This window comes from Moschus berezovskii, chromosome 17, assembly GCF_049115385.1.
Source record: "Moschus berezovskii isolate FMDL1 chromosome 17, NW_MosBer_1.0, whole genome shotgun sequence".
Classification (NCBI taxonomy): Eukaryota; Metazoa; Chordata; class Mammalia; order Artiodactyla; family Moschidae; genus Moschus; species Moschus berezovskii.
Window position 1 is genome coordinate 26,439,434 of NC_142476.1, and position 26,134 is coordinate 26,465,567.

Here is a 26,134-nt window from a genome sequence, read left to right on the forward strand (position 1 = left end):
AGGCTTTATTGCATTCTGCTGCTCACTTTATGCATTATTCAGAAACACACAAAAAATGGCTATCTTCATTGTGGTAACGGCTGTATAACACTCCTCCAGGTTATATGGCAATTTATTAAATGCTCAACATTTTAAAAAAAGAACACCTAGGTGGTCTTCTGGTTTTTTGTTGTTTAGTTGCTAAGTCGTGTCAACTCTTTGCGACATCCTGGACAGTAGCCTTCCAGGCTCCTCTCTCCATGGGATTCTCCATGGCAACTATATTGGAGTGGGTTGCCATTTCCTTCTCCAGGGGATCTTCCTGACCCAAGGATTAAAGCTGCGTCTCGTCCACTGGTAGGTGGATTCTTTACCACTGAGTCACAAGGGAAGCCGTCTTCTGCTACTTTTCTGCAGTTTTGTTTAAATTTATTTTCAGGTAAAATGTTGGGTTACTTCCAACAAGTTCCCTGAAAACTGCACATCTGTGCTTGCCTTTGTAAATGTCATCCTTTCTGCCCTTGGAATCTCCTGCCCCTTTCCTTTTCAGTCCTTTTTTGGTTAACTCGTTTATACTTGAAAGCCCTGCTCTGACACTCTCGTTCATTTGTTCTTATTTTATCAAGAATTTACTGAGCCACGTGCTATGCTGGGAGTTGGGGCTATGACAGGGAACATGACATTCATTCATATTCATTCATTCACCCAACAGGTATTTCTTGAAGGTCTACAATGTGCTAGTGGCAGTGTTAGGTACAGGAAATCCAGGGGTGAGTAAGAGGAGGTCCCTGCCCTTGTGAAGCTTAGATTATACTGGGAGATAAAAGGCAGAATTCATTAAGGAGTGGGACGTGTTCTCCAGTCATTTATTTCCACCTGACTCAACAGCTCTTTCTTACCTGTGTTTCTGACTAGACTAAGGAATGTGAGGAGAGGCTGTGTCCTTCGCTTCATGGCTCTGCTGGGCAGCGCTGCACTACTGTGCTGAAGTGGGCACCTCTGGTGACAGAAAACACCCAAAGTGTGTTTTGTCCTTTAGAGGAAAGGCAGTTTCCTCCCTCAGGAGAACCGTGTCTATGCCTGTGATAGCTAAAAACCTCACAACTCAAACCCAAGAGAAGCTGTTTCGGGTATTCCCAAATAGTCACCTTTCCTTCCTTTGTCAAGAGCAAAGCTCATCTGATTGAGGAAAAGTGGTCTCATTCATGGCCCAAGCATACCACAGGCCCTAGGAGGAGCGTGTTCGGGGAAGGGCCCAGAACAAGCCAGGGAGAGGCTTTCTGGAAGCACTGCCCTCACTAGTAGGGGGTCTTCTAGATGGAATATTCAGAGTGGGGGCCACACTGCCATGCAGCCAGCTTCCCTGGGACCACCCTTAGAACACCAGCCTGTCAGCTGCCGAATTGTGGCCTTTTCTTTACACTGTGAATTGTTAGCAGTTTCTAAATAGACCGTTCATTTTTCCTTTTAGCACAGAGGGGTCTCAGAACTCCGAATACCACGAGGGGCCTGAATGTTTCAACTCAAAACATTCCCCAAACCGCAGCCCTAGGGTGAGATGCGGAGCTAGCCAAGGGTTTGGAGGAAAAGCAACCGCCCACCAGCCTGGAAACCACTGGGTACACACTCAGCTGGGTTGGCTTGCTCACAGAGGCTGGGAGACAGCATTTTTACTGGTCAGAGTTAATCTGATAAAACCAAAACCACCTTCCCTTGACTTCCCCTCTGCTGGAGGAAATTAACCCAGTCTGGGGGCTGGGTGCTGAGTGTGTGGGGCGTGGGGCATGGGACCAGGCTGCCCAGGGCACTTGGAGAACCCAAGCCACTGCTGCCTCGCGTCTTCCTCCCCAATTGTGGGAGGGGGAAAAAAAAAAGGAGAGAGAGGAAGAGTGAGAAGAGCTTTTGTAACATCCTCACAGCAGCATTTGATTCAGGGAGAAGCCTAATAGCGCCAAACCGCTGCTCAGACCCTGCGTGGTCGGAGGAGCAGCTCCCAGGAACGCAAGAGAGACGGTGCTGCAGAGAGGCTGGGGCACCAGCCCACCCGGGAAAGACTGGATCCTTGGAGTTGAGGCTCCCAAGGCCCCTGTGGACATCCAGCGGGCAAGAGTTCCCAGAAGGCCTAGTGGACCCATGCAGGGGGCCGCATGGTCTCCCAGGCTGCTTTCTGGGGGAAGAGCAGCTTCGCTAAGTGCTTTGGCATCTCTGTCTTGATGAAACCCCAAGGAGGCATTTGTGAGCAAGATCTACCTGTCGCTGCAGATCAGGCTGCACCAGAGGGTGATGATGACCTGGGAGAGGTCTATTCACTGCCCCTTTGCCTGCCAGCATGTAGTCTGAGGCTTCCACAGCTTTTTCGAGGATGTGAACTTCCTGTTGGTCGTGTTGGGACTCTGCTGCTGGAGAGCTCTCTTGGAACTGCATCAGTGGAGGAAATCCACGAGCCAGGACGAGACCCGCTGCTACCTGCGGCAGATAGTCCTTGACTGCACCCAAAATGGGTTGTTCACCAGGTCCTCAAGCTGGGCAGAGTCTTCCTGAATGAGGATCTGGAGGTGAAAATAGATTTGGACTGGAAACCAAAGATGAATATGTTGGGGAGCAAAGACCCTATCTAAATACCTAGTGCTTCCCTAGTGGCTCAGTGGTAAAGAATTTGCCTCCCAATGCAGGAGACCTAAGTTTGATCCCTGGATTGGGAAGATCCCCTGGAGAAGGACATGGCAACCCACTCCAGTATTCTTCCCTGGGAAATCCCATGGACGGAGGAGCCAAAGATTCGGATGCTACTTAGCGACTAAACAACAACAAACGATTCCTGAGGTGTTAAGCAAGAAAAGGCAGCATTTCCAGGTGGTCGTGGGGTCCACTGGGTGCATCACGTTAGTAAGGGCAGCTCACCTTTGAGATCTCTTGCCTAAAACTTACTGACTTCTGGATCAAGAAGAATGAATGCAGTATTCCCAAGCACATAACTGCCTCTTCCAGAAGATGCTGTAGACAGACCCCACTGCTCACCTGACCGTTCATGAGCAGCTCGAGACGTTTTTCTGGCTACATCCCAGCCCATCCCCCATTACCTACCCCACTATTCCACCAAGATTTTCAATCGCTCCCAGCGGACTGAACCCCAGGAACAGAAAGCCTCTCACAGTCCTCAGTAAAGGCCTGGAGAACCCTATGCCTAAGACTCTCTGGGAAAAAGAGGAACCAGTGGTCCAGGAGATCAGAGAAGCGGTCAAGTGCCACCTTGGTGACATGTTGTATTGACCGCGTAGCATGAACACCTCCAAGCCCTCTGAGAGGGAACTGGTCAGGCAGGAGGAGGCTGAGGATTCTGCCAGCATCACCATCTTCTGAGTCAGCAAAGTGGGGGCACTACTTGGACAAGTGCAGCCTTGGGAATCAGCCATGTGACCGAGTGTGGGGGTGTTCTCCAATGCCTGGTCTCATCTCGTCCTCTAGGCTGTTGGCATCGGTCTGCAGTAAATAGAGTGTGATGGTGCAGAGCCCCCCCTCACCGTTGAGTTCCCATCCCAACTCTTCCATGAAGATCACGCTCCACGTATTTCCAAAACTCCGTGAGTGGACACTTGCTGAAGGTGGGCACCCGTGGAAAGGTGTTGGACTAGTCCAGCTACCCGCGTACCTGATTTTGCACACGCAGCACCATCATCCTGGACTCAGTAATGGCTGGGTGCAAATTGGCATCTCCCAGGACCATAGCAAACTCATCCTGTGTCAAGCGTGGCAGCCGTCACTACAGCAACTAGAAGCTGGGTTTCCCAAGAACTGCCCGAACCTTCTGGAGTCGCGCAGCTGTTCCAAGGGTCTGACCGGTGGGCTCCACCATGTCCTTCCGTGGTGGACAAGCTGCAGAGCTCTGGCTTGGCCTCTAACCATCTCAGGACCTCCTCACAGCTCCTCCCCTGGGACTTGTGCCCCTCCTCGCCCTCACCTGCATCTTGGGCCCCTGTGGGTTAGCTCCCACTGTGCTGGTTTTGTGTGTGTGTGTGTGTGTGTGTGATATTCCGCCAATCCCTAAACCTGGCAGCTAAAAAGAGAGCTATGTCATTCTTACAAGTGGGTTTTGCTATATACATTATTTTTGTACATGTTGAGTTGTAGGTTCTATGGCCATATGAATTGTACAGAATACTGCTATAGAATTCAGGACTGTTTTTCTTTGGCTTTATATACGTTAAACACGTGTGCATCTTTCAAAATAGCTATGGGGAGTGCTGATTGGCTATTAGTTTTCACGTGCACTCAGCGGCTGCCTGGATCAGCCAATCGGCAGCAAGGATTGATTACCCCGAGATGCCCCTTGGAGGTGGCTGTGTGGGTAGATGGGAGGTCCGCCTTTGCTCGGTCTTAGCCCAGTATGTCAAGTAACAATGGTAAACAAATTCAGTGACAACACATTATTAACAAGTTCTTAAAGTGCCAACAAAGGTCCGTCTAGAGGCTATGGTTTTTCCCGTGGTCATGTATGGATGTGAGAGCTGGACTGTGAAGAAATTTGATCGCCGAAGAATTGATGCTTTTGAACTGTGGTGTTGGAGAAGACTCTTGAGAGTCCCTTGGACTGCTAGGAGATCCAACCAGTCCATTCTACAAGAGATCAGTCCTGGGTGTTCATTGGAAGGACTGATGCTAAAGCTGAAACTGCAATACTTTGGCCATCTCAGGCGACGAGTTGACTCACTGGAAAAGACTCTGATGCTGGGAAAGGTTGGGGGCGGGAGGAGACGGGGACGACAGAGAATGAGATGTCTGGATGGCATCACCGACTCTGTGGACATGAGTTTGAGTGAACTCCGGGAGTTGGTGATGGACAGGGAGGCCTGGCGTGCTGTGATTCATGGGGTCGCCGAGAGTCGGACACGACTGAGCGACTGAACTGAACTGAACTGAGGTAAAAGGCAGCCCGTCTGCTGAGAGCATTGGGGACCCTTTTCTGGTAGGGCCCGGAGAATGCTGGGCTGACCCTGTCATGAGGACAGGTCTCTCAGGATTGGTCTTGGGGGAAGATTATGGAACTTGTGCGACCTCCTTTGAATGATCCGCTGACTCCAGATCATCTAGCTGGCATGCAGAAAAGCTGGGAAGGTAAGTGGAAAGCTTGGGAAGGCAGAGACTGGAAGAGGGAGACGGGGGGAGGGGGAGAGAAGAAAGGAGGAAGGAGAGAAGAAAAGTAAGGAGCCCCCAGGGGTAGGTGCTGTGCAGGAAGTGCTGCCTGGGGTCCCTTCCACGTGCTCACAGCGGCCTGTGTTCACTATGAGGAGTACTTGGTGGGTTTGGTTGAGGAGTGACACATTTAGGGGAGCTGTTTCAACTGGAGGAAGGCAAGATGAGAAGGAAGGAAGGATGAGAATCCTGGAGGGAAGCGGAGAAGGTGGCTCAGTGGTGATCCAGGCAAAGAATGTGATCAGGCAGAGACGACGTGGCGTGCTGACCCAAGGCACACGTGAGTGACACTATATCTGAGTGGTTACAAGCGAGGCCCCTGAGTCAGATGACCTGATCCTGGTTCTACCATGTATGCAGTGTGACCTTGGGCAAGTTACTCAATCTCTCTGCGGCTCAGTTTCCCCAACTATAAAGCTTCATAGGGGTTTTCTGAAGGATTATGTGAGAGAACATTTAGTCTCTGTTTGGTATGTGGCAGTGACTGTGGATGAGGATGGATTAGTTGGGGACCAGTTGATGGCCTTGATGACACACTGCCCCCCAGTGACGTGGATTCTGCCAGTGTTTGGTAGACTCGGCTTCTGCTAAGAAGTCCATTTCACCTGGGACCTGAGGATGGGAATCAGCTCTGACCATGACCAAGTTTGTGTGTGAAGAGACTTCGGTTTACCTGCGTCTTCCTACTTAATACCAATGACCCTGCTTACTTATAGTTTGGAAAATCCTCAAGCTTTTTCCTTCCAATTTTGTGTGGGGGAGGAGGGGTGGGAATGAGGAGATGTTTGTGGCCCCTGGTAGGAGTCAGAGGGAGCCCTGGGGCACCAGAATTCCACTGAGTCCCTAGGAGCACAAATCCTGAAGATTATGTCAAGGATAAAAGAGGATTTAGGGTGACGATTTAAAGCTTCCCTTTCTCCTTCTTCGGGCAAGGGCCTGGGAAGAAGGGGTGGGAGCTGAAAACAGACAGAGCCTTGTTAGTGACTTGAATTTTCACATGTAGAATGATGGAGCTTCAGAAGGGAGTTTCTGCTCCGCGTGGCCCTCCCATCCCACGCCATCTAACCTGATCTTTAAATCGGCAACTCCATTTGTATTCCAGTCTGATCATGGGAGACTCATATCCCTGTGGGCCCCAGCCTTGGTTTGTAGCTGATGAGAAGTGTTCAGGGGAGGCTTCGGCCAACACAAAAGGACTGTGGGGAAACCAGCCAGCCCCAGGCTCACCCCACAGCTGGGGCCCTGGGAAGCAGGGAGGAGGCAGACCAGTCTTTACAACTGCTTTTTATAGGATACTGTCTGTGTTGGTTGTATTCACGGCTCTCAGGCCCAGATAGGAGAGCAAACCATGAGAACCCAGTGTCAGGTCAACAACCAAGTGCCAAGCATACCAATGACCACAACTCCGGGAACAATTGGAGCAAGTGCTTGAAATTCCAACCGTGAGCCTGGCTGCCCCACGTGAGGGGATGCTTATGTCTCGGGTAACATCCCAGCTGGCAATTCCCAAACTCACCAGGAGTTCAACCACGGCAGCCCCAATTATAACCATTTTAACCCCCATCCCACACTTCGACTCTGCCCCACACAAGGCCCTGTTCTGTGGGTTCAGTTGAGAGAAGCTGCAGAGAAGACGAGCAACCACTGCTCCCCTCCCCCTTGCAAAGGGGACCCAGCTCTCCTGGGGGTGGGAGCTGCCTTCCCTGAGGTTTGTCAGTTTGAGGGGAAGGGGCTCCTTCCCGAGATGCTGTGTATTAGCCTGAACGTATCTCCCAGAGCCAGGGGTATGCTGGGAGCTGAGGAGCAGTGGGGTGAAGAACACTGCTGGCAGGAGTAGGCTGAGGCTGCAGCTTGAGGTCAGCGATAACCTGGCGTCAGTGGTGAGGGGTAAGTCTCCCGTCCAGGCTGGGGGAGTTCGCGAAATTTCTCTTCCTTCAGAATGGCTTAAGCAAAATCCTGCCTGGACACCCAGTGAACCCTTGAGGCCTTTCCCGAGCCTGAGCTCTTTGTCTTCTGGGGGTCGATTCATTCTCTTGTCCACCACTGAGAGGGACTCGCCTTCATGTGTCACCCGGACTCCTCCTCAGTCCCCACCTTTCCCGGTTCATGCTCATCATCATGATTGGTAGCAGAGGTGGGCGTTTCCTTTTCCAGGCTCTTACAGCCCCTTGGAGTGTGTGGACGGACCAGCATGCACTATTATTCCATAGCTCCCTGGGGGCAGGGTTCATTCTGTCCATCTTTGTTTGCTGGTGACCATCTCAGTGGCATGCTGGGTGCACAAGTGGCCTGGGGACCCTCCCTGTGCCTCACAGTGGCCTGGTTGCTGCTGCTAAGTCACTTCAATCGTGTCCGACTCTGTGTGACCCCATAGACGTCTTCCTACCAGGCTCCCCCATCCCTGGGATTCTCCAGGCAAGAACACTGGAGTGGGTTGCCATTTCCTTCTCCAATGCATGAAAGTGAAAAGTGAAAGTGAAGTCGCTCAGTCGTGTCCGACTCTTAGTGACCTCATGGACTGCAGCCCACCAGGCTCCTCCGTCCATGGGATTTTCCAGGCAAGAGTACTGGAGTGGGGTGCCATTGCCTTCTCCGACAGTGGCCTGGGGAGATACCTAAAAATACCCAGCCCTGCTCCTGTAGATCCTGACTTGAGTGACCTGAGGTCTGGACATTGGTTGTGGTCTGAAAACCTCCCCAGGTGACCTAACCCGCAGCCATGGTTGAGAACCATTCCCCCAGAGCACACCATCAATGAAAGTTTGTCTTAGGATGAACCGAAGAGCTTTGTCCAAGGAACACCTTCTCTTTTACTCTGTGTGTGTATGTGTATGATTCTCAAGCCCTACTCGCCCCTAGCATTTATTCACTGTTAACGCCATTAGTTTGAGCCGTGCAACTCTTGGATTGGTGTGTATGCACTGTCGTGTATAGAATGGATGGCTAGTGGGAAGCTGCTATACGGCACAGGCAGCTCAGCTCAGGGCTCTGTGATGACCTAGACACGGGGGGAGGGAAGCTTGAGAGGGAGGGGATATGTTTCTACATAAGCTGATTCACTTCATTGTATAGCAGAAACTAACACAACATTGTGAAGCAATTGTGCTCCAAATTAAAAAAAAAAAGTTCTGGAAGGAGAGCTACTGGCAGGCATTTCAACTCTGATGTTTGAAACAGCATCGAACAGCTCACTAAGTCTTAGGAAGTTCCTTCTCTAGCAAGCGGAATTCTGTCTCATTCTCCAGCATCACTCTGCATCTGCCAAGCCTCTTCCTCAGCGTTTCCTCGACAGGAGACCACGTTTCTGAGCCTTGTGGGAAGTAGTCGTGGGCAGGTCTGAGGGGCTGCGTGTGAGCCCCCAGGTGGGTTGAGCAGCCTTCAGGGAGATTCATGTGGACAGGGTGTGTTACGCCAAATGGGAACACACATGAGGTGACTGAGTTTCATTCACAGCAAAAATGAGAGAAGTCAGATCACAAAACATTTGCTGAAGTACCATATGACATTGCTTACATGTGGCATCTAAAACACCACACAAATGAACCTATCTACGTAAGAGAGGCAGACTCACAGACTTAGAGAATAGGCTTGTGTTTGTTGGTGGGGGGTGGGGGAGGGAAGGATTGGGCATTTGGGATTAGCAGATGCAAACTATTACATATAGGATGGATATACTGTATATAACAGGGAACTAAATTCAGTATCCTGTGATAAACCCTGATGGAAAAGAATATGAAAAAGAATGCATATACATATAACTGAATCATTTTGCTGTAACAGCAGGTATCAGCACAACATTCACTCAATTAAAAAAAGTTTGCTGAGTCCAGTTCTATGTGCAGCTCACTGCTAGGGGCTGTGGGACTTCAAGGTACCTGCCCTCTGTGTGGGAAAACTAGAGAAGAGGACCTCAGAATATGAGATGAAGCACAGATTTCCAGAGCTCCAAAAGGAGTGACGTCCATTCCCTGTCAGAGCTTTGGGGTCTCAGCTGTGGCTGACGACAGCCCCTGAGCCCTAAATCAGCTGCAGCTGGTCCCTGGCACGAGGTCTCTTTTTGAACATACAAAAGGAACATAGGGAATATATTCCAAATTCACAGGTACCGTATTTCCCATATTTGCTCCAGTTACTTAAAAAAATTTTTTTAATATGTATCGGATCTTGGTTGCAGCACGCTGGCTCTCTAGTTGTGGGGTGCAGGCTTAGTTGCTCTGCAGAGGCAACATGGGATCTTAGTTCCCTGACCAGGGATTGAACCACATCCCCCTGCATTGAAAGTGTGATTCTTTACCACTGGACTGCCAGGGATGTCCTTGCTCCAGTTAATTTTTTTAAACACTGAAACATTGTTAACTCACCCCTGTGCCATTTTCCCTTCCCCCCTCCTTATTTTTTGTTAAGAATGAGCTTCTATAATTTACATCTTATGTATGCCTGCTGCTGCTGCTGCTAAGTCACTTCAGTCGTGTCCGACTCTGTGTGACCCCATAGACGGAAGCCCACCAGGCTCCCCTGTCCCTGGGATTCTCCAGGCAAGAACACTGGAGTGGGTTGCCATTTCCTTCTCCAATGTGTGAAAGTGAAAAGGGAAAGAAAGATTCATTTTTAATATTTAGTTTTATTTATTTGGCTGGGTGGGGTCTTAGTTGTGGCACGCAAATTCTTAGTTACAGAAGGTAGAATCTAGTTCCCTGAACAGAACTGAACCTGGGGTGCCCTGCATTGGGAATGCAGAGTCTCAGCCACTGGACCGCCAGGGAAGTCCCCCTCCCTCCTTTCTTGAAACTGGTATTTGTCTTTCCCATGTATGTTACTATACACATGGGCATCCGCCCACATATATGATATGGTATTACCAGCTTTCAAACTTATATAAATGGCATCATACTGCATCCTCTGCATGTTTCTCACTCACTTCCCTGTTTTTGAGGTTAATCCGTGCTGACCCAGGATTGATGAAACTACTATTTATTTATCCATTCTCTTTTTGATGGGCTTTAAGAGTGCATTCCATTTTTCCTGGTTTGAAATAATGCTACAACCTTGTTGGTAATGTGTATTTTGGCACACATATGCATTTCTTTCTTCTTCCCTACCTTCCTTCCTTCTCTTCCTTTTGAAGTATAGTTGATTCACAATATTATATTAGCTTCAGGTGTACAGCATAGTGATTCAGTAGTTTTACAGATTATACTGCATTGTAGGTTATCACAGGATAATGGGCATAATTCCCCATGCTGCACACTGTCTTCTTGTTGCTAATTTATTTCATGCCTCTCCTTGTACACAGATGCTTCGCTTTCTCCTTAAATGCTGCCTCCATGACCATCACAGCTTTCAGGCCTGCGAGCAGCCTGCACAGGGCTCTACCATGGGCTCAACCTTCTTTGGTACCGGCAACTTGGCCCTTAGTGAGACTCTGAACTTGACCTGGTTTCTGGGCTCCACCTTGCACTTGGAGACCTAGTCTGACACCAGAACTCTGTGCCTCAAGCCTCTCAGGGCTTCTGCCTCCCACCCCCACCTGGCCCCTGCTGAAAGGGACGCTCTTTGGCAGGAAAGCTTGGCATATCTTGGGTCCTAACATGAGATCTCATACATGTGGTCAGTTTTAACTGGATCTCAAAAGAAGTGCAATTTTCTGTAATAACAAGAAAAGGGAGTGTCTTCCTGAGGGCAATCAGGAGCTGGAGTAGGAAAATAAACATGGCAGAGTAGTACAGGGCGTGCGTGGACGGGTGCTCAGTCACTTCAGTCATGTCCAGCTCTTCGCGACACTATGGACTGTAGCCTTCCAGGCTCCTCCCTCCGTCCATGGGATTCTCCAGGCAAGAATACTGGAGTGGGTTGTTGTGCCCTCCTCCAGGGGATCTTCCTGACCCAGGGATCGAACCTGCATCTCTTATGTCTCCTGTATTGGCAGGCAGGTTCTTTACCGCTAGCGCCACCTGGGAAGTATAGGGTGAGGACTGGGCTAAGAGCAGTGGCTGATGGAAGCTGGGTTCTGTCAGAGAGTGGGTAACATGACATGAATCTAGAAAGTTAGTTTCCTGCTCCGCACCAGTTGACTTCGAGCTTTCAGGATGGGAAGGGTGAGTGGGCAGTGGCAGGTGATTGTGGCCGGGAGACCATGTCATGAGGAGAAACATTATCCCCCTAGGGCCATCCCCGGGCCAGGCTTGAGTGTGCGCAGTGCTCACAGCTGGGGCTCGTGGTCTCATTTCCCTCCAATTTGCTGAGCGCTGAGGTGCTATCAAATCGGTTTTCCTCTCCCCTCCATCACTCACGTGGTACTTACTACCACTCCTGCTTCCAAGTAGGCGAACTCCAGGTAAACCACGCACAGGCTTCAGTCCAGCTGTGACCGATGGGCTAGACCCTGACGTCACCTACAAGAGCTTCGGGGAGCAGACGCGAGGGATGGTCCAGCGTCTTCTCTGCAGCTTGATGCCTCTGTGGCTTGAGCTTATTGGAAGCTCCCAAGGTTCCCTATCGGGGGTACCAGGAACCAGCAGGTCTATGTGTGTGGGGTGCAGTGGGGACGGGGATGAGGTTAGCAAGTCCCTCAAGCTTGGAAAAGACCTTGATGCTGGGAAAGACTGAGGGCAGGAGGAGAAGGGGGGTGACAGAGGATGAGACGGTTGAGATGGGAGAGACAGGCTGACTGTTTTGAAAGAACAAGCTTGGGTCCCAGGTTTACTCTGGGCAGAAGCTTGGGCTTTGTGGTGTTTGACAGCCCGTAAAACTCAGCAGTGAATCTGAGCTCCCAGCCCCGCTTGCTGTCAGGAGAAAGTCTGGTATGGTTATCAACTCCTTCCCCTTGGCGGGTAGACCCCCGTTCCCTCTCCCTTCACCAGTCCCACCCTTATTCTCACCACCAAACCATCAGGAAATCATGAAGAAAATCTGTTCTCTAGAGACAGGGAGAAGTGTGAAGAGAGGCTGGCAGGGCTGGCTGACCAGATCAGTGCTTGTCAGGGGTGAACAGGCTGATGCCACAGGGAAGATAGAGCCAAGGAAAACCGCTTGTGGCTTCACACTTTGAGATTGTGTGTACGTGTGCATTTCTCTCTGGTAGATCCTGAAAGGTGAGCACATGGGAGAGTCAATTGTTTTCAGCCTCCAGAATGCGCTAGATAGTCATGGAGTTTGAGAGTGGGCCACAAGAGACACCGCATGAGGTACATACCTCATTTTCATACTGTTCATTAAATCTTCCCATCTCTGGTCCTCTTCTTAGGAGACCCCAGAACCTGGCATACATCATGTAAATGGCAGATGTCAGCTGAATGAGTGCCTTCAAAAAGTGAGTGGTTGTTTACAAAGCATTTACTATGGGATCTCCTCGGATCAAACCTATGAGAAAAGCGTAAGGTAAGCAGGTTCAGGAAGGGTAAGTAACTTGTCCAAGGTCTCACACCTAGGAGTGTGTGTGTGGTGGAGGGGGAGGGATGCACAAGAGATTTGAAAGGCTCACGGCATCATTTTTTATCATTGTTCATTTTTGCAGCTTCATCAAATCTATGATGTTGTGAATTTGCAGAAGCTGAGGGGACAGTGAGGCTCTGAATCTGCAGAAGCTGACTGTCCCTGAAAGCTGAAAGTGATGGAAACGACATTGGGGGCTTTCCAAGTGGGTGCTTGGCGTGACACATTCCCTGTAAAAACAGAAGAACCTGAACCTCTGTACGTACAATAGGGAGGAAGACAAAAGAGTGGAGGGACAGGAAGACCCCCAAGATCTTTTGCAGACCGTGGCCTTGTCCCTGAGATCCAGGAAAACAGAAAGGCACAGAAAAGAACCGAGTCAGGTCAACTGTTAAAAATTATTTAATAGAAAGTCCAATGTCAAAATGTAACAATAAACAAAAATACACATGTATAAATATGTATATATAATTAGACCTGTACACTTTCTCAGACCCTTTTCGAATGAAACAGAATCATCATCACATCTGTGTGGTCAAATCGAAAATAATATTCGCGCGACGTGGCCCCACTGGTGCTGTGGGGAATAATAGTACGGCTGAAGCACTTGGAGGGGCCAAACGATGCCAGTCATGAGCGAGTTGGGGATATTGCCAAATGTCCTTTTCTGGAGACCCAGAGAGGGAAGACGAGCAGCCCACTGCTCTGTACAATGTGCCTGACCTTCTCGTAGCACCTGCAGCCACTATTGTCTAGGAACAGCTCTCCTATTGGGTTTTGAACTCTCTAAGCTTCTGTGGTTTGAGAGCTTGCTTGCCCTGTCTCCCAGACTGGAAGCTCCTGGGGGAGGGGGCGGGGTTTGCTTCAAGACCTTCCTATTCTGCAGGCCGAGTGCCAGCACAGGGTTTGGGAAAGCATGCCATCAAGGTGTGCTGATCTGCTCTTAGAATAGTGGTGTCCAAAGTGGCTGTGCACCTATGAGGCGGCACCCAAACCCTCAGGGGTTCACAGAGAAAATACTAGAACCTCTTGCCTATGATATTTTTTATCTTATTCTTTAAAAATTTCTATGCTGTGTACTTTAAAAAAATGTGCCTAATATATTAGTAGAGGAGTATATGAATATCTACTTTAAATAAATTAATAAACATATGGGGGGTGCATCTCGCAAGATTTTTGCTGATAGGCATGGGTGGTCCAAAGAGATGGGTACCCACTGCTTTACAGAATCCGTGTGCATGTGGAGCCCTGGGGAGGCTGCCCCGCTGGGCGCTTAAGCCCCTCTGAGAAGCTTTTGCAGGTGCCCAGAAAAGCAAAGCCTCAAGATTACCTCCCAGACCTGAATAAGAGCTGAGGCCTCCTGGTCCCGCTGCTCAATTTCCTTTAAATATTAAGGCCTTATCCTCAAGAAAACACACATGCCCCTGGGAAGAGCAAAGACACAGCCTTCGACCCTGGCAAGGAAGCCTTCTGATCTCTTCTCGGTGATGGAGAGGGAGTTGGACCAGGGCAGACAATGGGCAGAGGATGCCCGAAGGCAGACCTGGCCAGATTCCATGACCACACCCCCGCTGAGGGGACCTTCTAGGCCTTCACTTTAAAGTAGGTGTATTTGAGGCCAAACGCTCTGTCAGTTTCCAGCATCGTGATGACCACAGGCTGAATTCTCATCAAAACGCCTAGGCGGCTGTGAAATTCGCGTGGGAACCACAAGACACAGAATTAGAAAATTCCTCTGCAAGGAGCCAGAGGAATATCTGGGAAAAAGAGTAGGTGTGTGAGCTACAGTCTTTCTGAGAGTCCAGAAGGCTGGTGAACATGCCAGCCTGCAGCCAGGATGGCAGCTGTGGGGTTTGTGTGAAGAAGGTGAATCCTAAGCAGCCCTCAGGGCTCTTGGGGATCCCCGGGCAGAAGACCTGAGCCACTCAGCTGGGAAAACTGCCTTCAGCCCCCAACGCCTTCAGCTTCTCAAGGAAATGATGCTATCTGCTGTGGCCTTTTCTTGAGTTTCTAGAAACCATGCTCTCTCACAGCTAGTGTTTTGATGCATCTTATTACTTTTCTTCTCCTTCTAACAATTTATCTGGGGGGCAAGGGGAAGAGAAACCCAATGCTCTGAGCTCCGAAGAGGTTCTTTGGAAAGCCTAAAAGGCACCTGGAGTTGTCTGCACGGAGAGATCCTGCTGTCTCTGAGCCCCCACGAGGCTCACGGCTGCTGTCTGGGCTGGCAGGTATTTTCCACGTGCATACAGTCCATCTGTCCTTTTGTGTTTTGTTTGAATTTCCCTTTCTCTGGCAGGACACAGGTGCATACCACAGACAGAGCGGAGGCTCGGCCACCAGGTGGGACCCAACCCAGGGAAAGGCTGTCCAAGGGAGGCTGTCTGTGGGTAGAATGAATGAAGGCCTCATACCCAGGGTGGGGAAATCCTTGGCGGCTTCCCACGTATTTATCTTTGGGTGTACCCTCATCCCGAGCTCTAGGCCCGCCAGTTCCCAGGAAGTATTTTTAGTCTGGGTGGCTCTACAGACAGGTCAGGGTGACCCAGAGCTGTCCCCTGTATGTCTCTAAATCCAGCCCGGGGTAAAGCCCTTGAGAGCAAACAGCTCTGGGGGAGAGAACCAGGAGCTGGGGCAGGGGTGGAGGAAACATGGGAATAAGTCATCTCAGGAAGCATCTGTGCCCTTCCATGGTGAGGATGGGACTCCTGGTCCCGACGGGGACCACACTTACCTCGCTGATGGCCTCAGAAGTGGGCCTCAGAAGTGGGCTTCAGAGAGCCTAGCACCACCCACAGCCCCCTTATGCCCCCGGGGCGGGGTCCCTGGCTGCCTAGGCTGCGTATCTTCTCCTTCTTCAGCTCCCACTCCAGCTGCTTCTGTGCCTGCGGCCCTGACCACCCACGCTGGCCCTTCTTTCGCCTGTGTCCCATGCTGTCCCCTCAGCCTGAAGGCCCTCTGCATTGCTTTCCCTAAGGCCTCTGACACACTCGGGCTCTGAAGTCCCCTCTTTTGGGAAGCCCCCGTTTACAAAGCTGGGCGGCTGCCCCTCTGAGATGCTCCCTTGGCACCCTGTAGGAATCTCCTGCAGCACCGCTTCCCACACTGTCTTCCCCACTAACGGGGGGCTCCTCGCGGGTGGAAGCTGAGTTTGGGTCATCCGTGAACTGCTGGCCATTAGCTCAGTGCCTGGAGCTAATAACAAGATGCTCCAAATGATCTGTTAAATAACTGAGTCCTAGACACTGGGGAGTGAGTGAGTGAAAGTCGCTCAGTCTTGTCCGACTCTTTGCGACCCCCCGGACTATACAGTCCATGGAATTCTCTAGGCTGGAATACTGGAGTGGGTAGCCTTTCCCTTCTCCAGGGGATCTTCCCAACCCAGGGATAGAAGCCAGATCTCCCCCATCGCAGGAGGATTCTTTACCAGTTGAGCCACCAGGGAAGCCCACCAGGGAAGGCAATGCTAAAAATGCTACATCTGGGCCAACCTGGATGAAGGGGCCCAACCCCACTCCCTGGGGCTGTTGTGTCCCAGTAGAGCCGGTGAAATGCTGCAATTGGGGCCACGCTGCCTGAGTGGGAGAGTGTGAGAAACGCTGGGGGATACGCCTGGACCTGGTCCATGTCCTGTATTGCGCAAAGTTGGAAAGACTGATAACCACAGAGTCCAGCTGCGGGAGCCCAGGTGAGTGAAAGATACTAATGGCAGGCATCTGGGCACAGAGGGGGCATGAGGCCAGACGATCAGCAGATTTCCATCCTCCTATTTGGGTCTAACTCGGACTTTGGAGAACGTGATCACTAGCTTTTCCTAGTTTGGTATTATTATAATTACACTCACGATTTCTTAGACGTTGTCTTAAAGATTATACAAAGCCAGACACAGCTCTTCCTGAAGTACTTAAAGTGTGTATTTTTTCTCCATGTATCTTTCTGTGGTGTGCATATGAGTGTGTTAGGAAACTGACCCAAATTTGGAGTACTAATAATAAAGCAGCTGCCCGATTCTGCTCCAGGAAAATCGATACAAAAATTAAAAAAATGAATTTGCATCTTGCTCTGAATGGAAAAGCTGGCTTGCAATCTACCTCAAAACTTCCCTTGCTCATTTGACTGTCAAGGGAGAAGACTCTCTGAAGATCTGGACTGAAAAGGCAGAAACCAGGGGCTGTTCAATCACTTCTGGGTCCAAGCCCAGTGGTCTCCAACATTCTAGAGCTATTCTTCAACCCGAGGGACCCTAAGGCAGTTTTGGCCGAGTTCGAGTTTGTCGCATTCATTTTTACTGCCTCTAAGTCTTACTCAATCAGATGCAAAGCCTTGGGCTAAAAATAACCCCTGGAAAGGAAAGAAGGGAGCATTCAGAGAAGAGAGGGAAGACAGTATTAGAATAGGACCTTTGGGTTAGGGGTGAGTCTTGCTAAATTAAAGCAATTTTTCTCTGGCTTCCAAGAGATAAGAGTCAGTTCCGACAACATCTTAAAGGATTTTGACAGCTACCATGTTAGAAAGAGGCAGGAATCTTGGGGATAGTTTTCATGAGAACTGGACATAGCACCCCCTCGACACAAGGAAACTGTTTTGATTCTTTCAGGCTAAGAAAGTGAGGGTGGAGGCAGGTCCCCTCCAGGCAGCACCTTTAACAGTTGCTATGGAGACATGAATCATCTTCTTCAGAGGTTGTTGTGCCTTTCGAAGCAAGGAGAGGAACTCTGGGGAATTCTCAGACTCTTCTGACCTTGGAACAAATTATTTAAATGCCTACCCAAGTCACTACATGACTATCTAAAACATTTAAGGTCTTGAAAGAGATTCACATCTAGTTTCAATGCTTACACCATCCTGGGAAACACAGAGCTCCCAGTCCAAAGATCAAAAAGAGACGTCAAACCCTAGCCCACAAGAAAGAATTTCAAGTTAATGGTCTAGGCACTGCCCTTCCTCCACCTTTGGAGATCTGTTTCTCTTAAACTTCTCAGAAGGTTAAGGCTTTTCACTTCCTTCAAAGGATGCATTCTGGGATGAAACAAGACTTGGAACCCAGGAAAGAAATCAGAGCACTCAAAAGCCCATTCTGGCCACATTGGATGCCTACCTGTAGGACAGCAGCCTTCTTTTCCAGAGTATTCCAAGGACAGAGAGATGTGTCTAAAACCCCAAAGCCTTTTCCTTCCAGGCACTAACACCCTGCTAGCCTCTCCTGGTTTGTGTGTCGCTCATCAGATATGGGAAGGCCAATAAAACACTCCCCATGGGGAAACCATGCTGGTGATGAGCCCAGGAGAGACTCTGGAAGAGGGAGATGCCCCCAAAGGGTTGTTTTCACAGTGTTACGTTGCAAAGGGCATAATAATAATAATAACTTTTTTTGAAAAGCACTTGAATGACATCTTTCCTTCTTTCAACATGGGCATTTATGTTGGATAGATGCATTCTACACTTAAGATACACTACTCAGAACATGGGGGTAACTGATTCACTTCCCAGGATTATTGTGACAAGACAGTTATAAAAATGCCTAGCACAGTATCTGGCACAGAGTGAGTTTAAATGATAAATGTTAGTTCCTTTTCCTCTTTCCCTAAGATTAGATTAGATCCCAGGTAAGGTACAAGAGTCTTCTGAAAAGCATGGCATAACTAGTGAGCCCATCCTAAGGTCTCTCACAAAAGTAAATCTATTTACTCACAAACCTCATATTCTTCCATGGCATTTGACCCTCTTCCAGAGACATACAAAAAAGTGACTGAAGTCAAGGGCATTTTCCCCCCTTGGAAAAATATGTCCATTCATTGGCAAAGGCAATTTGTAGACCTTATCCATGAAATTGCAAAGGTCGAGGGCAGGGACTTGGGCTGTGTGGAAGCTGACTGCCTCACCCGGCTTCACACAAGCCTGGGGTGGAGAGCAAGACAGGGAGGGGTGTTCAGTAATCCATCTGTGTCACTGAGAAGCCACCTTCCAGCTTTGAGCCACCTTTTCATTATGCCTTTAAATATATCTCCCCTCTCTCTGACCAGGCCTTATTCTTCTTCTAGGGTTTTAAGCAACTTAGCAAAAAGTTTAATTTCTGAGAGGTACAAAGAAATAAAGCTCTGAGCACATCTTCCAGGGGAAAGCAGATTTTATGTAAAATTATACAGTGTAATCTGATACTTGTTTTTTTTTTTAAATGATGAAGTTGTGAGGAGGAAGGAGAGAGCCAATTGTTTTGCCTTTCATAAAAAATATATGAGTCCCAGAGTCCAAGATTCAGAGTCGGTATTTTCCTAGATTAAGAATTTGATAATTTTTCTTCCCATCAAACTGACATATTAAGTTTCTTTTCTAAAACCAGTAGACATGGAAATGCTCTTTTAAATTCTTGCCGATGTCTAAGCTTGGCTTGTCATCAGTATGCCAAGGGGCCTCATAGGCTACTGAGGTAAACTGCATAAGAGGTATAATTTCTGCTCTTAGCAGGCTTAGGGGAGAGGCTGGCCCTGAGACAAGTCTCAATGAAATTGGGAGGATAAAGTTATAACTCAAACTGGGACCGAAAGGGGGCGCCATCATCCCTGGGCCTGCTCCTGGGGGTCGTTGCAGCCCTGGAGCCTGGAGGCTGCGGCTTGTGACCCTGGGGGAGCCCCCGACACGGGGGTGACGGAGGCTGGCACCGCACAGAGGACTAAAGAACCGAGGTTCCTCCTCAGCCTGGGCATCAGAGCCCGACCTCAGACCCTCGGCGCTGCAGACGCCGAGAGAGACCTGTCTCCGGGCAGGCCGGGGGGCGGCCGCTGCGGTGTCTGAGGGCTGGCCTAGTTTTCTGTCCCCAGACTTTGTACCTTCTTTGTCCCTAAATAGACCACAACACCGTCCTGCGCTCCAGCCCGGGGCTCGGAGGCATCACTGAGGTTAAAAAGCCGCTTTTTAAGCACAAACACGCATTCAATTATGACAGCAGTACTCCGTGATCCCAAATCTCCGCCAACCAAGAGAGCTACGCACAGACTGCTGAACTTTTACAATTCGACAACTCAGAGGCACAAGGCATGAGTAATCCCGCAGTAAATCCTGCCGACGGTCCGCCCTGCCCGCTGGCCGCTGAACAACTGGATCCTGCATCGCACCCGGCCCACGGCCATCCCCCCGACCTGCTCTCTCCTAAATGCTCCTGGGTCCATCTCGCATCCTTTTTCTACCTCCCTCCGCCAGGCCCTTTCCCTCCCTCCCTCCTTCCATCTCCCTGAGGCCTCAGAGATAACAGCCAGCAGAAGCACTAGCTTCCAGATTATTTTTTCATTGTATCTGAGACAATGTGCTTAACGTTCACATACATGGGGGCAGGGGGGAGAAAGGCAACAGGTTTTTGCGTTAGACCTTTTCAGGAGGCATAAAAAAATCAAATACAAACACAAATCACTTGACAATTTTATGATTAAAACCGACAAATGGAAAACAGACAGTTTTGAGTGTTGCTAACATAATCAAGCATTTCATGCCAACTGGCTTGGCCGCCCCATTTCTCAGGTCTAAGTGTACCACGCGTGTCTGCAGGTGAAATCACTTTTGCACATCAGCGAGGTAGCCAGTGTTAAACCCAGAGGACAGAACCCAGGTGAAAAGCCACTGGTTCACAGAAACGACACTTGAAACCCTCAAAAATCAGATTCCAAGGGACACGTGGTTCTGTGTATGTGTGTATCATGTCAAAATGTTAAACGCGACCCTAAGAAAAACGACGTGAGCATGTTTTATCTCGGTGGAAGGTGGTGGTTTTCTGGGAAGACGCTATCTGGGACACCAAATGGAAGGCGTTCAGCGTCTGCTTCATTCTTGCTTGATAAGAGCAAGGGATCTCGGGAAAAGGTCATTCTCGGAACAGTGAACAAGTCTCCAGTGCAAAAGTTTGAGGTGGGGCTCAGCAGTCCGTTTACAGTTGAGGAAAACTATTTCAGTCACTTGGCCAAAAAAACCATACAAAGGGAGGGGATGTAAAACCCTAGGCGGCTTGAACTCTCCCTGCATTTTTTTCTGCTTGAAGCAGGATAAAAAGCCTGAAATTTTGGCTGCGTCTCTATTTATGTAACAACCACAGCTGCTCCCCAAAATAGCTGCCGCTGCTGGCTGAAAGAAGGAAGCTAACGTTTTGTTGCTAACGTTCGAGTCCGTTTTCTCCAGCGCCTGAGTTTCCTTCCCCTCGTGTGTGGTGTGTCCTGCTGGGTCCAAAAGGAGATAAGGAATTTCTCCCTGGACACATGAGAGGTGCCATCAGCTTTATGGATGGATTTTCAAGTCAAGGCTCATCTTCGCAGCGAGACCACACTAAGCTTCCTAGTCTATTCGTTGGCAGGTAACCTCTTGACCACCCAGAACTTATTAACCACTCACCTCCGGAGGGCAGTGGAGTGGCTGATAGTGAGGCCTTTTGTGTTCATAACCCCACAAAGAGAAACATACTTTTTCCGTGTTTTGTGTGTTTGTGTGTGTGTGGGTGGAACAAATCCAAACCTGGACTGCTGGCGTGGCATTGAACAGGGTGCCCTCCCCCGAAAGTAACAAAGAGAACTCTCGTCAAAGCTATCGGACGTGTTAAAAAAATACAAAAGTTATTTTCTCCTTTTGATTGCTATTTACTTGTGACAACATGTGTTAAAAATATTACTTCTGTCTTTGAGAAGAGATCATTCTCTTCATAGAATATGGAAAAATAAACTCTACCAAACCCACAGTTTACCTTCCTCACTACGGCCCGGGGCTTTGGCATCTCTGAAAATCATCACCAGTGTCAATGGAATACTACATTTTCCAGGCAGCAAACGCTTTTCACTGCACCATCCAGTGCTGCTAACAAGAGAATGGAAGTGGCAAGGCTCACGTGACATCTTGAAGGGAGAGGATTAGGAAGTAGGGTGGTTTATTTGCTGACAAAGTCAACGGTAACGGGGTGGTTTCAGGCCCTCCTAACAAGCTGTGGGGTGTCCCCCTCAGCACCTCTGACCACTGCCAGCACTGTGCTTGCGTGGCGGGTTGTACATGGGATGGCAGGGAGCCATTAAGGTGCCATTGCTAGGAGGACTCAGCTTCCGCACCCAGGATCATCATAAAACACTGAGCTGGATGAATGGGAGAAGACAAGGATACATAAAAACAGTAAAATGTTTATTTTCTTAGAAAAAAAAAGTGGGTAAGAGGGATTCAAAATGATTGTGATCACACTTCCGTCTGCATCTGAGCAAAACTGATGTTGCAAGCTTGATCTTTGATTAAGAGACCCAGGAAATGAAACCACCTGCTGCTTGCTCCTATGTCACTTCCAGGAGTCATGTCACGACATGCTTTGAATTGATAATAGCGTCTCTACTTCTTCTTAGCAGAGAAACTAGGCTTGCCATAGCAACCATCCCATCTCCAAAGCGCAACACTGCCAGTGAGAAGCAAGGCTCTGGACTGCTGGGGGAGGGCGGGGGGGAGGAGGCGCTTGTCTTAGAAGCGGAACCAGTCTAGAACAGAAGCTGGATATCTGAGTTCACCACTACCTCATCTTTTAGAAAATAGGTTGGAGAGCATCTGTAAAACCAACAGTATCTTTAAGGTGAAATTGCAGAATTTTGCTGCAGACCTGGACACTGAGAGAAGTGAAAAGTTGCAACAAGTTTTAACTAGCAGCAACAAAGAAAGTTCGATAACAGTTTTTGTTTGTTTTTAGCAATATTCCTTTGCAAGTTCATTAAGAAACACTGTAATTTAATGGGGCATACGATATGGAACGATCTTCTTTTGCTATAGTGCTGTTCGCTGAAGAGAACCAACCTTTGCAAAGATTTCAACTGGGGTGTAACCTATTTACACAGTAGTAGCTCCCGGTTTGAGTGGTAGGATTGGTGCTATGTGATATCTTCTTCTTCCGAACAATAATCTCGACCCTTGAGAGGAAAAGAAAAGAGTAAGATGTGAATGAGAAATTCAAAGCAGAGCTTGAGACAGTTATCTGCAATCCATCTTCTCAGTTTATGTCTCCCTGCAATGAAACCCAGGCTCTATCAGTGACTGCTGATCTGAATATGGGCACCAGGTATGTAAGTCATAAATACACATTGGCCAACTTGTAAACTGTATATATATCATCACTTCCAAGTTTTACCAAGCTTCTAACAAGCTTTTGTTTTGTATTGGTAGGGCTTCCCTAATAGCTCAGCTGGTAAAGAATGTGCCTGCAATGTGGGAGACCTGGGTTTGATCCCTGGGTTGGGAAGATCCCCCTGGAGAAGGGAAAGGCTACCCACTCTAGTATTCTGGCCTGGAGGATTCTGTGGCCTGTAGAGTCCACAAAGAGTTGGACACGACTGAGCCACTTTCGCTTTCATTCACTTCACTTTGTATTGGTAAGGATTTATATTATTCTAGGCACAGACAAGACTCAGCCTTTCACCACATAATCACCAAATGGATGATCCATTCAGGAGACCAGTTTGTCATGAACAGGAGAAAACAAAGTGAACAGTGAACAAGACCCTTTCTCCTAGGGCCAGGGCTGCTAGCATTCCACAGCTGCTTCTCCAAGCCCAGAGCTTATACAAAACAGGTTACTTGAAGGCTTAAGAACTACAACCAGTTGTTACTTTTGAACATATATCCTCCTCTCTCCAGCAGGGTATATACTCTATGAAGGCACAGTTAGGTCTGGGATTCAAGTTCCACATGTCCCGTCACTGACTGTCTTGGTCAAAGCACACAGTTCTGTGATCTGTAATCCCTCACAGGGCATGGGAACAAGTCTCTGCCCTGCCTGTCTCACAGTGTCACAGATAAGGGTTTTGAATAAAGTCACGTATCCATACTATTTATATCTTTGACCACTTCCTTTCTTTCTTTAAAGAAAAAAAAAAATTAGAGGAATGTATTGGAGAAGATACAAGGGTATCCCGAAGAACAAGAGGCTCAGTAACCAAGGTTGGGAAGGATACATGTAGGATGCCATGGACCTTGCCTCCTGAGAGAGGCTATTAATGTGACCGAGTTCCAGTTACTTTGAGTCTGTGTCTGTTTGTTGTTTCTGATTTCCTGGAGTGGCATACTGACTCAACAGGACTTAGCCCTTGACCCCTGGATCACAAAGGTGTGAACAGTTAACATCACGAGCTGCTCAAGTTTGGTGAGTACATGTTGGGTACCATGTTTAGCACTTTTCAAGTACTATTGTGGTGGCTTATTCTGCCACCACAGCCCTAGGTGTTATGCACGGTCCCATCTCCCATTTCTCAGAAGAGAAAAACAGAGCCCAGAGAGTCCCAGAAGTTTTCTAAAGTCATAAAGCTTTTACCCAACATCCGGTCTTTGGCAGGTCATGCACACATCTTTAACTTTCTTACAGGTGGTGTTTGGGGTTTGGTCTCTGCAAACATCCTGTGCTAGTATCTTAGGGTTTTGTACAAGTGATCATAGGCCACGTCTTCTTTTCAACACAAGTGAGAGTCATGTCCTGACTGTCTAAAGTGCTTCTCATCCAAGCCTCCCCATGACCTAGACAAGGATGGAGAAACATGTGGGGGCTTGACCATGGCTAGGGGCAGGGGCAAAAACAACTGGCTTAGCAGCAGTGGGGAGAGATGGAGCTCTTTAATTAAATTATTACTATTATTTTGGCTGTACTGTATGGTACGTGCGATCTTAGTTCCCTGACTAGGGATCGAACCCATGTCCCCTGCATTGGAAACTCAGAATCTTAACCACTGGACCACCAGGGAAGTCCCAACCTCTTTCTTTTTAAATACACACTACACTTTTAAGTTTGTGGGGGAAACAAGTTCCTTTAAAAATGAAACTTTCTAAATACCTACAAAAAACAAAATTTTCTAATAAATTAGAAAATTTTCTAAATACTTATTTCTAAATAAGTCTAAATAAGATTATTCCTAAACATATCTAAAACATAAAGAAAATAATAAGTTTGCTTACAACTATTTCTCAAATGCATGGTTGGTTTCTTTGTCACAGTATCTGTTTAGGGAGTAGCTCACATTCTCTTAATATTTCAGCATCATCTTAGTGCACGGCTGTACCACTTGGCTGGGTGGTCATCCTGGCTTTGTGACACTGGCTCTGGGTATGTTATCTCCCTGCATCTCACTTTCCTCATTTGTAAAACAGATATAACAACAGTACCAACTTCACCTGGCTGCTAAAGATTAAATGAGTTAATAATAGAGTGATTCAGTCCTGCTTGGCACATAACTTTATACATATTGTATGTGTCACATACAAATACACGTGTGTTTGATAAATAAAATGCTGCCACATGATGAAGTCTTCAGGGACTGTGGAAGCATAAGGGTGGCCTGTCCCCATGCTAACTGGCCCCAGATGACTTGTTCTCTTTGAATAATTCACCAATGAACAGACTTCTGATTTCTTCTGCCACACTACCAATTCTCACCCTTGCTCCTGGCAGAGTTTTTGAACCTGGTGTCATCTCTAGGCTTGTTCTACTTGCTGTATGAAAATGTCTCCTGGGCAGGGTGACCAATCCTGACAAAATAAGTGTTCACTCAGCAGACTTCTTCCCGACCCCTCCCTGGTGACACTGCCCCAGCAGATGCCAGCTGTTGTTAGCCTTGACCACCCCGGAGACACTCCCTGAGACATGCGATGGGGAACTAGGGAGTCCTCATGGACCCAGAGCGTGGGTTTTTTTTTCTCCATTGTGGGAAATGGGACACACCCACATCTATCAGAAACAACTCACTGGGCTCAGAGAGCAGACCTGTGGGTGGGTGCTGGGTGGGAGGAGCGGGGGAAATGTGGACTTGTGGAGTTTCCATGGAGGTTTTATCAGGGAAGGAAAGGTGACTCTCCCCATGTATATGTGGACACGTACACTGTTATCTGACACTGGGCACATCACTGGGCCTCGACACCCCGGGGATAACCATGGTCTCTGTCTCAGTGGGCTGTGATCAGGATCAAATGGGAAAAATACATATCTAGCAGGTGGTCAGTAACTATCAGATGCTTCTGTTATTGCTACTGTTGCTGCTGAACCCCGTGTTTGTTCAGGCCATGGCAGGAGATTAGGGACCACCTTCCCTGTGGCTGATGGGGGGTATGAACTGTCATCACAAATGGTAACCTGCCAGGTGTTGGGGAACCCTTCCTTCCACCTCAGCCTTGCACCCCAGGTGGACCAGAACTCCATGTGCTCCAATCAAGCTTCTATGGCAGACACCTAGGTCTGTTCCCTTCTTACAAAGCCTCAATCAGAGCAAAGGCCCAGCCGGTCAATGTGGGGCTCAGAGGGCACCTCATCCACAAGGAAGGACTTGGATGCAATGACAGACAGACAGACAGACACACACACATGAACTGGTGTGCTCAATGATAGAGCAGTCTCTGTAGATGAGTCACAGGGTTATGCACAGGGAGTGTTTCAGACCCTCTGAGATTACTGTCACAATAAGAAAGTGCCCTCTCTTAAGGGGTAGGGGAAAAAGGATTATTATGCGATTACATGAAATCATGTATGTGAAATTTTGAAAATTGTAAAGCACTTTAG

The 26,134-nt window shown here is 48.6% G+C and overlaps 1 protein-coding gene and 1 pseudogene across 1 annotated transcript in view; one reads left to right on the forward strand and one right to left on the reverse strand.

Annotated features, from left to right (window-relative positions):
• The first annotated feature begins 2,126 nt into the window (after nt 1-2,126).
• Nucleotides 2,127-15,601, forward strand: LOC129550941 (serine/threonine-protein kinase PLK1-like; annotated as a pseudogene).
• A 6,126-nt stretch (nt 15,602-21,727) lies between these two features.
• Nucleotides 21,728-26,134, reverse strand: part of C17H1orf21 (chromosome 17 C1orf21 homolog) — a 251,136-nt gene continuing 246,729 nt past the window's right edge. The window contains exon 6 of the mRNA XM_055419112.2: nt 21,728-22,508. Within this exon, the coding sequence (XP_055275087.1) occupies nt 22,470-22,508 (39 nt within the window). The 3' untranslated portion in view covers nt 21,728-22,469. The remainder of the gene's footprint in view (nt 22,509-26,134) is intronic.